Consider the following 14,467-nt stretch of genomic DNA (forward strand, 5'->3'; position numbering starts at 1 on the left):
AAAACACTAAACTAACACATCTTGTGAGGGTGAGGACTGAGGAGTGAGAAGGAGCACAGAGCCACCCCAACAGTGCACAAATTTCTGCTAATGTGGGCCGTGTTCGGCTGTCCACATTCGCACAGCTGGCTAACCTGCTTGCTGCCCCTCGCTTTCTTCCTCTATACCAACCCTCTCTCTCTCTCTCTCTCTCTCTCTCTCTCTCTCTCTCTTACAGTAGTGTGTGTGTATATGTGTATATATATATATTTATGTATATAGTGAAATTGTTCGAAAGTCACTGAGACAAAAGAAAAGCTTTTCGCTTCTCGAGTGAGGGGGAAGGAAGGGAAAGGAAAAAGAAGAAGAAGAAGCCGCACACAAACAACTAAAAAGAATTTGAAATGGCGTCCGGCAAGCTGCTGCACCACACCCTACGCGAGAAGGAGGAGGAGAACGCCCCGGAACTACTCGGAAAGGACCCAACGTATCATCCTCGTTCTGAGGTTTGTCTACCAAATCAAACCAATTCTATTTGTGTTTCGAATTTGAGTTTGAGTTTTACTTTGCTTGTTGTTTTGACTGTGCCTCTTTATTTTGCGCTGTGTTTGGCAGAAGGTGAATAAGGTGAAGAAAAGAAGGAATGCGATGGAGTTGGGGAGGAAGAAGAAAAGGGTTTCGAAGAAGTCCAGAGGCCCCAAATCTAAGGATGCTCAGGTGAGATATGCTCTTACCATGTCTTTTTTGTTCTTGTTTAGTTATGTAAGATTTAATCCCTATTTTTTTTCGATGCGTTATTGTCTGTGAGCTCTTGAGAATGGATGATAACCAGATTTGTGGCCTGCCATTTGATGCCATAGATTCGTTCAGATTTAGGTTGTTTTTTTAGGTTTCTTTAGGCTCTAGACAGGATTTGAGGGTGCAAGTTTCTAGTTGCTCAGGGCATCAGTGATGCATTTTTCTGTCTGCGCTGGCCGTGCATCGGCTATGCGTTTTCCGGCCGCGAAATGCATAGCTTATGCATTTTCCGGCCACTCCATTAATCGGCGATGTGTTTTTTCTTGTTATGCTTAGAATAGTTGAAGCCTTGAGATTTCTCCGATGATGAGTAGTTTCCGATAGTGTTATCGGCATCCGGTGGGACTTGGCGTCAGCTTCCGGAATATCCGGCGGCATTTATGGTAGTGGTTGGGCGGTGGAAGCTGTTACTACCAATCCAGTAAATGACAACCGGGTAATTATTGTCGTTAGGTGGGAGCGTTGGGAGTTGATTTCGATTCAATTCGAGTCGAGTCGAATCGAATCGAGTCGTGAGATTTGAATTTCAAGAATGTTTCACATCGGAAACATCGACATTGTTTGAGGGAGCTTGCATTGGGCTCTAGAATGGCTAGTGGCATTTACTATTGTTTGTCGCATAATAGTCCAATAAATAACAACCGAGCAATGATTTTGGTTAGATGGGAGCGTTGGGAATTGATGTCTAGTTGAGTCTTGGTTTAAAATCTTTAGTTATGCATTTTTTTTGTCTTTGCTAGCCGTGCATCGGCTATGCGCTTCCCGGTCGTGGATGCATTTTTCTCATTATACCTACATTTAGGATGCTTGAAACCTTAAATTTGATTGATGATGTGAACAATTTGAAATGAAAATCAATTTTGTAATAAAAAACCGAAAGGCATGAATTGCGCTGGTTCTTTCCGGATAAAACGCCGTGTGACTCGGAGAGGTGTCCGGTAGGACTTTGCATCGGCTTCTGGAATATCCGGCAGCATTTACTGGAGTTGGTTCCGGTGGCGGACGCCGTTACTAACAATCCAATAAATGACAACTAAGCAATGATTGTCGTTAGGCGGGAGTGGTGGGAGTTGATAATGAGATTTGAATTGTAAGAATGTTTCACATTGGAGACATTGACATTGTTTGATGGTGCTTACATTGGGTTCTAGAGTGGACAATGTCATTTGTTGTAGTTGGTCCGTGTAGGCACGGTTACGATTGTTTGTCGCATAATAGTCCAATAAGTGACGACCAAGCAATGATTTTTGTTAGATAGGAGTTGGGAATTGACGTCTAGTCGAGTCTTGAGGTTTAAATGCTTTAGTTATGTATTTTCTGTATGTGTTAATCGTGCATCAGCGATGCGTTTTGCGGTCGTGGATGCATTCTTCTCATTGTACCTAAATTTAGACTTCTTGAAACCTTAAATTTGTTTGATGATGAATTTTAGTTTTCAATAGTGACGAGCAATTTGAAATGAAAATCAAGAACCAATTTTGTCATAAAAATCGAAAGGCGTGAAATGCGCAAGTTCTTCCAGTTAAAACTCCGTGCAACGCGGATGGCTGTCCGGAATATCCGGCAGCATTTACTGGAGTTGGCTCCGGTGGCGGACGCCGTTACTAACAATCCAATAAATGACAACTAAGCAATGATTGTGGTTAGGTGGGGAGCGTTGGGAGTTGATAATGAGATTTGAATTGCAAGAATGTTTCACATTGGAGACATCGACGTTGCATTGGGTTCTAGAATGGCCGTTGGCATTTGTTGTAGTTTGTTGTCACATAATAGTCTAATAAATGAAAACCCAGCAATGATTTTCGTTAGATGAGAGCGTTGGGAATTGATGTCAAGTTCAGTCTTGAGGTTTAAATGCTTTAGCTATGCAGTTTCTATCTGTGTAAACCGTGCGTTGGCTATGCATTTTCCGGTCGTGTATGCATTGTTCTCATTATACCTGAATTTAGCATGCTTGAAATCTTAAATTTGCTTGATGATGACTTTTAGTTTTCAATAGTCGCGAACAATTTGAAATGAAAATCAAGAGCCAATTTTCTGTCATAAAAACCAAAAGGCATGAATTGCGGCTACTAATAGTCCAATCAATGACAACCAAGCAATGACTGAGCTTTAGGTGGGAGCATTGGGAGTCGATTTCTAGTCGAGTAATGAGATTTGAAATGCAAGAATATTTCACATTGGAGACATCGACATTGTTTGATGGCATATTGTTTTGTGCATCGGAAGCCAGATAATCAATCATTATTGAAAAGTGCTTTCTTCCTTATAGTTTTGATGGATGATTCACTGATAACATTTTATTTTGCGCGATTCTTACACAGGTTCGCACGGATGATTCAAAGCCCCCACGGTAGGTTTTTGCAAGAGTTATCAATCATTCAAACCATTGATAGGATTCCAACTCTAAATTTTTGTGTTGCAGTGTTGCACGGAAGAGGCGTCGAACCTACGACCTATTTGAAGACATGGAAGCCGAGTCGTCAGTAAAGGCGCGAGCACGGCAGGTCCTCGACCACTTGGGATATGAGCTCCCGCACTTCACCAAATGCATGCTCCCGTCAAATGTCTCACACGGATTTTGGCTGGTAATCTTTTTCATCTAGGATATACATTTTTTACTGAACTTTTTAAATTTCTCACAAAGATTCACGTCCACTTCTACTCGATGCAGCATCTGCCCAAAAAATTCTGCATTACTCACTTTCCCATCTGTGATACGTGTATTACCTTGGAGGACGAATGGGGCAATGAGTATGAAACCTCTTATCTGCTGGATAGGTACGGTCTGAGTGCTGGATGGCGACGTTTTTCCATAACTCACCGTTTGCTCAAGGGGGACATACTGATTTTCCATCTGATTGCCCCTTGCAAGTTGAAGGTAATTTTCTTTTATTGATCGAATGGAATTGTTTCTAACTTAAATTATTCTCATGGGGAAAAATGATCCATGCGCTCTTCGTGCAAATGGTATATATGATTCTGGCTAATGTGTTTTTTCAGTATATGCTATATGTATGTGTAGTTTACCTGTTAAGGTAATTTGCTTGATTAATTGATAGCCTCGAAATGTTTGTGACTTGAAATTTCTTACGGGGAAAGAAATTACTTTGTGCTACTGGTGCGATAGTATTGTATATATTGTTGCTATGTAACTATTATTAGTTTTATTTCGTGCATGTGTATGTCCTAATTGTAAGTCACTGGTTTTCCATTCGATCATTTCTGTTTCTTAGGTAAATATTTTATTCATCGAGCACTGTATCTCTCAGGTGCACGTAGTCCGGGTGCATGGGACGGAAGTCGTGAGCGCAGCACTTTCTCTGTTGGATATCAGTGCTTCTGGAAGACGAACTGATGGTGCTGGTTGGTCGTTCTTCCCTTTCAATTCTTTTAATGTTTCATATATATATATATATATATTCTGTTTCTATTGTACATTCAGTATTTGCAAATGAAAGGTATGGATGAATCTTGCTTAATTATTTACTGTATCAATTTGTATGTCAACAACAAAAAGTTCGGGTAAAGAAAGGAAGTAGGAAGCGCAGAAAGCCACAGTTTGTAGAGCCTTTCTTGTTGGAGTCTCCTGAACCTCTGTTGAGAGGAACGATAGAGGGCTCGCGCACCACTATCAGTGACACCAATGCGCATCAGCCAGAGGGTATTAGCTCCAAAGCTGCCGAGGGTGAGTGTTTGTCGATTTTTGTTTATTTATTTTAAAAGTTTGTTATTTTATATATATTGGTTAGAATTAAATTCATTGTGTTAACACGTGAGAAAGATATACAGTTGATTTATAGCATGTGCGCACGCACGTGGCACGAGTCTTAAAACCATTAGCATTTGGCAGCCTTTGGTTGAATCTACATTTTTTTTTTCTATGTTTCAATGCTAGATCTTTTGAATCAAATTTGCTAACTTGTTTGAAAGTAATATAGTTGATGTATTATACGCTCGCACGCGCGGGGCACGTGTCCTAAATCTTCAACCTTTAAGAGCTTGTGGTTGAATTAAATTTTCTCATTGCTTGGTTTTGATTTGAAATTAAATCTTTTATTTGAATTTTGATTTAAATAGTATTTTGATACGATGTTTTGTGATAAATAATATATTTTTATTGAGACTGTAGAGTCTGAATATTGTTGTTTTTGGTCATATACTTGGATTTAATTTGTTGTATGATGCTAAACTTCGAGGCCACATTCGATTTATCAAACTTCTTAATACATTTTTGCAGGCAATGAACCGAGGAATCAGCCCAAGCCGTGCAACAATATCTGCTGCCCACAGACATCGTTCTTGTGCGACCACACGGGCAAAGGGGTCACTTGCATGTAAGAAGGCTCTTGTCGAAGAAATGTAAATAGCTTGAAAGGTATGTCACCGGTTAGCTACCCGGTTTTTTGACTTGGAAGGAATTGAGTCATAGGAAATTTCCGGCTATACAATACAAATACAACACATATATACACATACATAGATGTATATACTGTGTAAAGCTTTTGAGATAATACATTCTGAGTATTAAGCCGAGGCCAAAGATGGGAGAGGGTAACAAGTTAATTGTTGGAAATTAAAGAGGTTGTTTTCCATTTTATGATGTTTATTGGGTTATAATATTTCCATATAATTAAGAAGTAAAGTAATTAAAATGTAAAATATCAGATTAATCGAACTTTATCATAAAAAGCAATATCTTAAATTCTAGTGGAATTTGAACGGAGCATCTTTAGGGTGGGAATGTGCATAAAATGTTAAATAGGGTGCAAAAGCATTAAATAATGGAAGATAAACTACAAAATGATTTATTTAATAGAGTAGGTGAATATTGCCAAATTTTTACTATGACATTTGTCATTATCTTTTTTTTTTTTTAATAATAAATTTTGTATATTATAATCAATACATACTTATTTTTATCTTGATCAATATTACACACAAAAATATAAAGAATATTGTAGAAAGGAAACTTTATCATAAAAGGCATTTCTTGTAAAATTTGGATAGAGCTAGCTTAAGGGTAGACAAGGAACAAAAGCTTTGACAATTAATTAATTGACTAATGTAAAGTAAACTACAAAATATTTATTTAATAAGGTAGGTGAATGTTGTTTGCATAAATGCTTTATTAAGAAATTTGTCATTATTTCTTTAAAACAAATTTTGTCTATTATGATCAGCCCTTATAATTGCATACAAACTTTATCATAAAACACAATTCTATGAAGGTGGATAAAAAACAAAAACTTTAGTTAATGTTAAGTAGATTACATAAATATTCAACAAGGGAAGTGAATGTTGTTTAACTTTTTATTAAGATATTTGTCATTATTTATAACAAAATTTGTCTATTACGATAAATACTTACCTTTGCATACTTGCCTGACATTTTCTGGTGAAAGCGCAAACAAGCCCCCAATTTATTGACATGATTGGACGTTTTTATCATGTTATAATTTAGCAGCCTGGTGACTGAAATTAGGATCAATGCAGACAACAACCTGCAATAAATTTGTATTTAAACTCACCAACAAACTTATATAACTAATATGTATTTTAGATTGAGAATTTAGAGGATTGAAGACTATGAACTACCTTGCCAATACTTTTACCAGAATGAAGATAGTCGACAGCATTAGCAACAGAATGGACGCCCAAGAACTGTTTTGGGTCGACGGCGACCTGTAGAGAAAATTTGAGAAAACATGACAACCCCAAGGAATTTGGTATAAGCAAGTTCCAAGAGACTATAATTTACCTTGAGCTTTCCTGAGTAGTGCAGATCCATGAGCTTATTTAGATGTTCTTGCCACAAGTTACTGTATTGTATCAAGAAAAACCCAGCCTGAAAGTTTTGGAAATCAAAATTTAATTAAAGTTTGAAAACTACAGTTGTTAGTAATAAAAGGATAGTTGGAAAAAGTAAGCAGAGTTGCTTACCACAGTCTGGCTTCTTGCTAGAAGCTTTTCACATAATCCAGTGTAATTTCTTGGTTTCCATCCATGTTCTCCTTGATACTGTACGCAAGTTTGAGAATCAATCAGGTCGGAAACTAGGCTACAAGTGCACAAAAGAGGGTAATAATCTGAAAAAGAGATAGAAGAAACCTGAGAAATCATCCCAATGACGACAAGACGGCCGTAGGTTGCCAAAGCATTCAAGCACAGATCAAACATTTCGCCACCGACAGACTCATATACAATGTCTACGCCCTTAGGGAACTCCTCCTTTAGAACCTGGGGAAATAAGAAACGTGTATTCCACAAATATAAGGCCATATGCTTGATGTTTCAAAACTTGAAACATTGGAAGAAATTCATAAGGGATCAACCAGCACACAGTTGGTTTCTTGATTGGATGTGCTCACCATATAGGCTTAGGTAGCTACTGATGTGTCAAAGAATTACAAGCATAATCTTAGCACTTGTTCAATAATTTTCACTTCTGTTGAGTGATTTCTTAACCTAGGTGAGCTTCCTTTCCGGACCATGATAATTATTATGATTTTACAGCATTTTCTGGAAGGTGTGCATATGATTTCTTGTGGAAGAAATACAGTAAAAGCTATATTGGAAACTTTAAGAACCAAAAACCTTGTTAATATTATTTTCCGATTCTAGTTTCTTACTTACTTGGCGTATTACATTACGGTGAACCAAAAGAAAGAAGTTGGTTTTCAAGAAACATACAGTTTTGATGTTTTCAGCTTTATAGTCAATTGCCCTATCCACTCCCAAATCCTTCAAAAGCTCAGCCTTGTCTTTTCCTCCACATGTTGCAATGACTTTATTTCCAGCTAACTTTGCCAGCTGCAGTAAGACAGTTCATTGACTAATTCGATTAAAATGATAGTTCGTGATGGAAAAGAGCAAACTGAACTGGAAACGCCTAAGATAAGGCTCCTAAAATTCTCATAGTAGGATCGATGATTTGTTGTTTTAGTGAAAAACGGATTATGGAACATGTATGAATGCTTTAGAAGCAATATGACATCAAAATATTTGCATATCCTCAAATAGTTTGGTGATTAGCATTATTGAGTCTGTGACAGTAAAGCTAAACATCAGAATTACTTGTTACGAACAACAATAAACTCCTGAATGAAAAAATGATCACACCTGTACTGCAAATTGCCCTGTTCCTCCTGCAGCAGCAGTGACAAGAACAGTTTTTCCAGTATCAATTTGTGCTGCCTACAGCATTAACATAAAGAAGGCAATGATGAAACTGTTCAACAGGTGGAACATTTTTTAATAGTAAGGTTTGCAAAATATAATGAATTAATCCACCACCAAATCTACATTTATAGAAACCACCTTCTCTAACGCAATGGATGCTGTTAAACCAGATGTGAGCATAGCAACTACTTCTGGGTCTGGCCTTTCTACAGAAAGGATGTGTCTTGCATGTACCTATTACAGAGAATCATATGCTTATAACAATCCTTAAAAACATCCTGTAACAAGAAGGAAACTAATTATGCAAAATCATACTTCGAAAGTCAAGCAAATGTTTTACCACTGTAAATTCAGCATAACTACCAAAGGTCATGATTGCTGCTGGAGTGCCAACTTTCAGGTGTTTAACTGAATTGCCTATGGCAGCAATTACACCCACTGCCTGCAGAATTAAGATTATTGCCATGAGACTATCTATGAGTAGGACATTAAAATGGCTGGTCTCACAGCCCAATAATGGATTCAGTGTTGCTGATGTAGGTGAAATAAGTAAATTAAACTGCTAAACCAGAACAGGATCAAAATTTTTTAAGATAGTAAAATTGGAATAACTAATGTGGTCTTGATCTTATGCAGAGTATATGAATTTTCTCCATAACTGTCAATGCCATAGCATGTATTAAATTTTCTGAAAAATATTTAATTTAATAGAATGGTAGCTTACATCAACTTCCAGACAAAGCTTATTTTCCTCCTATAAGCCTGGGGAACAAGTATAAACATAATAAACCAAAAGACAATTTTTCAGATTTTTTCCTAACCTCAAAGCCAGCATCAAATGGAAGGACAGATACACTGTCTTTGTTGCTCCCACTGAAATACCTTCCAGAGCTAAAATTTACCTGTTAATAAATTAATTTAATTCACAAACAAGACATGATTACGTGGCATGCATAATCAGGCCCCAGACTGTGATATAAAATGACTCTGACGTGGCTGTCTGGCTGATATAAACTGAATATGTAGGCGTGTAAGCATATTTATCACATGCAAAAATAATGTGCAACTTACATTACCAAGGTTTATATAATCTAATCAAACCATAAGAATAAAATACACAAAATAAATGTAGTTATGAACTTACATCACTAGCATTAACTCCAGCATATATGATTTTCAAAAGAACATAATCTGGTTGAAGTGGCAATTTCAATGATGCCTGCACTACACTTGTTGCACTTCGGAAGTCGTGACTTAGAGTGTGTACAACTCTGTAGGAGAAGATCAGCATAATACGTGTTAGATACAAAATTAAATTGCTTGAAAAGGTAGAAAAAACTGACAAATGGAATAAACGCATTAATTAGAATGGTGGTCATTTTACTACCTGGAACAAACACAAGAAATAAAAATCACAAACGCAAATTAATGAATACAACTATCCAAAAGTAGAATAAAAAAGGAGAAAGGTTTATTAAGTGAAAAATAGGCTGTTGAAAACCCACCAGAAAGGGAAACTGGAAAACACATTTTATGCAGTCATCAGCTACACCTCCATGCATAAAGAGATGTCTAACAACACTTAGTTTTTTTAGGATGAAATTTCAATTTCAATCACTCAAAAAACATTTGGAAGAGAATGATATAAGTTATACCAACCCAAAACTATAGACAGAAAATAGTTCACCTGTGTCCAAGAGGAAGATTTGCAGGTGTGTTATGCATATGATGACTATTAAACAAATGATTTTGTTGTACATAACATAGTTGAATAATTCTTCACAATCAATAAATGCCCCATTATTTTTTCCACACTATAGTGGAATTTAAACTAAAATGGTTAGAGTTATTTTAGCAATACTAATTACCTCCACACTTACATCTTCTCAAAACTATGAGGAACTTGAATATTTAGTGGGGTCAGAATTGAAGAGTTTCTCTTCAAATTCTTAGGGTGTCGACGATATTTTTCTTCTTCTCCAGGAGTTGGCCAATATTCATAGCCCCTTTTGTTAGATATCCACAAACAAGAGCCAGCTTTACTTTCATTTTGAATAAGCTCAAAAGCACCTAGATAAGATAGGTTAAAGGATCAGCCCAAAAAGATTGTTTGATATGTGACAAGCATACCCATATTTTTACAGGTATTACACAATCCAGAGTGATTGAATGCCTACATCTATATATATATATATATAATATGGATATAGACATCTAAATGTATATGTCTTTTGCTCTTACGTATGGCTCATATGTCAAGGTTTAGGTTGTGGGGTCACATGAGTAGGAGTATTTGGGCTGACATGCATAAACAATGTTACTTAAATTACTGGCTCGAGTCCTCAATAAAGTGAAATACAGAAGTGACAGTAAATATTAACCAGCATCATATTTACCTTTCACGACCATTTCCATTGGCATGAACCCCCCTGTCAAATTGATTATCTTTGGATCCACTTTAGAAGCCATTTCAGTTTGAACAAACTGCAGTAGTAATAGTTGGAAGCATATGATACACGGGCTTCTAAGTTCCAAGTACTCAGTCACTTTGTTGCAGTAAGAACACTAACAGAAGTTATTAGATATTACAAAAGGTCTGAGTAAATTATTACAACAGGATACGGTGATGTTAGTGGTAGTGGAAAGACCTCTACAGAATGTATCATGCAGTATGTTGAAGAATAGGTTGGGAAATTTCAAGTAGTCACAACACGAAGTTTACCCATTCTTGAAGTCACTTTGAAAATGATAACAGCTTAGATGTTTAAGGACATAAATGGTGTTTCAAAATTATGATTACTCAATGGTAAACCTAAAAACATTTCATAGAAATTCATTGTGCTCCAGAAGTCCTATTGGAATGGTAAAGAAGACTCTTAGTGTTGCCATAGTTTTAATCATTTTGATGATAAAGGGTATGCCATGTTAGTCTTCTATTGAAGTCAATGTGGAGTGGATAAAACAGATTTATGTTCCAGGTAGTGTAATAAAAAGACACAATCCTTTCCAGGCTTAGATGTTAGTTACTCAGATTAATCACTAAAAACTCTAAAACCCAAACTCTGCCTTGAGGCAACATACTTTCAGCCATTGCACAGATATTTATGATGGTGGTGAAGTCTAATTTGAGTTCGAAGAATGTAAACTAAACTGACTTGGTATCCTCTGCTTGTAAGAGAGTTGATGATAAACTTCAGTATTAAAGGTCCCAAATACATTTTCACACTAGTTAATCTACCATTTACCCTCCAAAAACATCACATGCAACACCTACTTTTCATTCCGGATATCAATTCCAACAAATATTTTCACCTCAAAAATATCAAAATCAAAACACCAAAATTAAACCAAAACACATCTAAACACAGTACCTTTTTCAAAACTCTTTAATTTTTGTTTCATAAGGGATGAATATAACCTATAGTATTTCTTACCTCAGGGCAAAGCACATTAATACGTATTCCTTGCCGCCGGTAAAGAGCCAGTGATCTGGTGAATATAACTACTCCTCCTGTATTTGTTATTAGTGACAATAAGAGAAGCAATCTAGGCACGAGAAGAGCATATGCATTTCTATATTAAGTCTATTAGATAGTACATAGCGATACAAAAATAATCTTAGAAATTTTTATACAAGTAAAGAAAGCACAACAAACCTTTGGATCCTGAGTAAATAGGATCATTGTATAGGGGGAATAGCCCTGAAGCAGATCCAACATTTATGATCACGCCAGGTTTTTTAGCTTCTTGCATTGCTTGAATCTGCGGACCAAGCAAATTAGCACTTAGAACCATGAGAAAATTCAATATATAAACATATAAAGCTGTGAGTAGTATTTGAAATGTAAAAATTGCTGAAACAGTGCTACTTCATTCAAAAGGAATCTGATAAAGGATTTCTCATGAATCCGAGTTAGAGTGACACTTACACTAAGAGCTCAATTATGCAAAAATATTTAACAAAATGTGTTTACTATTGAATGAATACCAAACCCTACAAAAAGGTATTTCCCAAGGCATCACTAGGTAGTTTGGCAATGGAGATTGCAAGCGTTAGGTCCAAATTAATACGGATGTGTACGACGGTGTAAAAAATGTCTGCTACTACTGATACAGCAGCTTCACAGCTTTCACTTCAACAAGGAGCAGATGAGGAAGTTCATGGAATCACTGTATTAAGTGGCTAGTCACCTAGTCTTCATCCCATTCGATGCATTAAAACAAGCAAAAATCGATTCATACCGCGAGGCGAGTTGAATCAATAACTGCGACCAAATTGATCGCAATCGTTCGCCTCCAGGATTTCGATCCATCAGTACGATCCTCGTAGAATGAAACAGGACTTCCGATTCCCGCGCAGGTAATACAGATATCCAATCCCCCATAAATCGCAACATGCTTGTCGAAAGCAGCAGCAAGTTCATCTGAACATTAAAACCAAACATCTTAATAAACCAAGCAGTTTCCAGTTTCCACCTCGAAGAATCTGACTACTCACTCGAGTCCGTTACGTCGCATTTGATGAACATCGCCGCCGGTAATTCCAGCCCCGTGTGAAGCTTGGAGGCTTCTTTCTCCACCAACGAGGCGACCTCTCTCCCTTTCTCATCCGCAAAATCAATAATCGTGATGAAAATTCCTTCCCGCGCAAGAGCCAGCACCAGCGCTCGGCCGATACCGGAGGCGCCGCCGGTGACTATAGCCGACATGCCTGGCCTGAGCTGCATCTTCGTTGATCACTTGACAACGCAGTGGAGTGGAGATATCACGGCCAAAAACGTTGTCGAATCTGGTGTGGTATATAACGAAGCGTGCGTCGCAATCCATGCGTGTGTTTGTAAGCTTTCGTCGGTTTGCATTCCGTTCGTTCGGTTGGCTTTCTGAGGAGGACGATTCCCTCGATAAATATTTTTAAACAAACATTTATAGGTTCAGTTCTCGAACGTAACGCGCCAAATATTCCTCGTGTTCGGCTGTGGCGAATTTTCATTGTTCATTGGTTGATCAACTATTTATTTATTTAAAATATTTTAAATAATTTATTTGCATGATAAAATATCTATTTATATCTTTAATATAAAATAAAACTAAATGTGTCAATATTATATAGTAATACTAAAAAAATCAAACCTTTTTTTGCATGCTCTTTTAAATTTGCTGTGATATGGAATATGTTCTACTATAATTTATTATTATTATTATTATTTTTTGTGGTATGAAAAATTATGTTAAAAAGTAGAAAATATATTATTTTAAGTTATATTACTAATTGGTTTTAGGTTGAAAGTCTGAATCTATTTTAACATAGTATTCGATATTAGAATATTTGATTTTTTGTAAGAATTTTTAAAATTTATTTTGACTTTTAAATTTTTGTAAAAAAAAAATGTATTCTTTATTATTATTTTTTCGGAATAGCAATTGAAAAATTTGTTTGGAGAACAATTTCTTTGAGTTTATTTCTTCAAATTTTTTTTGACTTGACTCAGATATATATATTTTATTATGTCACAAAATTAATATAAAATATTATTTTTTTTATATTATCAATTTGATTTTTACATTTTGCATAATTTTTTTTACAAAGTATTAATTTTATTTTAACGCATAATATTTATTTATCAATTTATTATGTTTAGTTGTCAATTTTTATAATTCTATTCTATTTTTTACTATAGTTTACCTTTAAATTGCGACTACTATTATTTTATTATTATTATTATGTATCTCTTATGCTTAATTAAATGAGATTGTTTGCTCATTATGTTGTCATTTTCTACCAAACAAGTAAATATGATACAAGTAGACAATGTTGACAATAGTTAATTAAATTAGGATGAATCAAATTAGGATGAATCAATGATCTTATTTGTATATTTGTTGATACAATGTTGACAATAGTTAATTAAATTAGGATGAAACAAATTAGGATGAATCATTGATCTTATTTGTATATTTGTTGATATTTTCTTCGTGACCCCACGGTCGCAAGTGCAACCTCTACACTGTTGAGATATTTTAAATATTTAATTTTAGATTTACTAGATTTATATCTTATTCATAGATTAAATTATTTAGATTTGAGTATATCGAGTCGGTTTTGTATTGCCTATATAGGCTCCTTATTTTGATGATCAATAACACAATCTCATTATTTTCTCCCAAAATTTCTAACATGGTATCAGAGTGTACTTTTCTCATGCCGTAAATATAGCCTACGAACCCGTGTTTCTCCGGGTACATTCAACCTACATTGTACCTGGAGGTTTTGTGATTTTGAGATCTTTTTGTCATGCGCTGCTTGTCTGTCGTACAATCAGAAACCTGTCTGTTGCTTGTGTGTCGTACAATCAGAAACCTGTCTGCGATCTGCCATATGTTAGCTGCTTGTCTGATGTCTGTGTCCGATTTGAAACCTGTCTGCGATCTGCTATCTGTTTGTTGTTTGCGTGCGATCTGAAACATGTCTGCGATCTTCTTTCTGTCCGTGCTTGTCTATTGTCTGCGT

General features: G+C 36.0%; 2 protein-coding genes across 2 annotated transcripts; one reads left to right on the plus strand and one right to left on the minus strand.

Annotated features, from left to right (window-relative positions):
• Positions 1 to 204: 204 nt before the first annotated feature.
• Positions 205 to 5,378, plus strand: LOC127262021 (B3 domain-containing protein At5g42700-like). The gene is made up of 8 exons (XM_051290492.1): positions 205 to 485; positions 595 to 696; positions 3,102 to 3,130; positions 3,203 to 3,365; positions 3,452 to 3,658; positions 4,050 to 4,143; positions 4,298 to 4,465; positions 5,018 to 5,378. The coding sequence occupies exons 1-8, from the start codon at positions 384 to 386 to the stop codon at positions 5,116 to 5,118; spliced, it is 966 nt and encodes a 321-aa protein (XP_051146449.1). The 5' UTR covers positions 205 to 383; the 3' UTR covers positions 5,119 to 5,378.
• Positions 5,379 to 6,138: 760 nt separating this feature from the next.
• LOC127262570 (uncharacterized) lies at positions 6,139 to 12,715 on the minus strand. The gene is made up of 17 exons (XM_051291311.1): positions 12,458 to 12,715; positions 12,202 to 12,383; positions 11,616 to 11,721; positions 11,394 to 11,470; positions 10,356 to 10,443; positions 9,840 to 10,029; positions 9,104 to 9,230; positions 8,781 to 8,861; positions 8,300 to 8,401; positions 8,098 to 8,193; positions 7,900 to 7,974; positions 7,471 to 7,590; positions 6,889 to 7,017; positions 6,721 to 6,798; positions 6,539 to 6,625; positions 6,376 to 6,462; positions 6,139 to 6,281 (listed from the first exon to the last, which is right to left on the minus strand). The coding sequence occupies exons 1-17, from the start codon at positions 12,684 to 12,686 to the stop codon at positions 6,231 to 6,233; spliced, it is 1,905 nt and encodes a 634-aa protein (XP_051147268.1). The 5' UTR covers positions 12,687 to 12,715; the 3' UTR covers positions 6,139 to 6,230.
• Between the last annotated feature and the right edge of the window lie 1,752 nt (positions 12,716 to 14,467).

The sequence above is a fragment of the Andrographis paniculata genome, unplaced genomic scaffold (genome assembly GCF_009805555.1).
Source record: "Andrographis paniculata isolate CXL003 unplaced genomic scaffold, ASM980555v1 Contig65END, whole genome shotgun sequence".
NCBI classification, from domain to species: domain Eukaryota; kingdom Viridiplantae; phylum Streptophyta; class Magnoliopsida; order Lamiales; family Acanthaceae; genus Andrographis; species Andrographis paniculata.

What these genes read in the sequence shown, in the direction of transcription:
- LOC127262570 (XM_051291311.1), bottom strand. Translation starts at nt 12,686, where the DNA reads ATGCAGCTCAGGCCAGGCATGTCGGCTATAGTCACCGGCGGCGCCTCC. An exon ending in TTGATTCAACTCGCCTCGCG is followed by an intron (nt 11,722 to 12,201) that starts GTATGAATCGAT and finishes CTTGGTCCGCAG; the next exon opens with ATTCAAGCAATGCAAGAAGC. An exon ending in CATCCATTGCGTTAGAGAAG is followed by an intron (nt 7,975 to 8,097) that starts GTGGTTTCTATA and finishes TTAATGCTGTAG; the next exon opens with GCAGCACAAATTGATACTGG.
- LOC127262021 (XM_051290492.1), top strand. Translation starts at nt 384, where the DNA reads ATGGCGTCCGGCAAGCTGCTGCACCACACCCTACGCGAGAAGGAGGAG. An exon ending in TCTCACACGGATTTTGGCTG is followed by an intron (nt 3,366 to 3,451) that starts GTAATCTTTTTC and finishes TACTCGATGCAG; the next exon opens with CATCTGCCCAAAAAATTCTG. An exon ending in TAGCTCCAAAGCTGCCGAGG is followed by an intron (nt 4,466 to 5,017) that starts GTGAGTGTTTGT and finishes ACATTTTTGCAG; the next exon opens with GCAATGAACCGAGGAATCAG.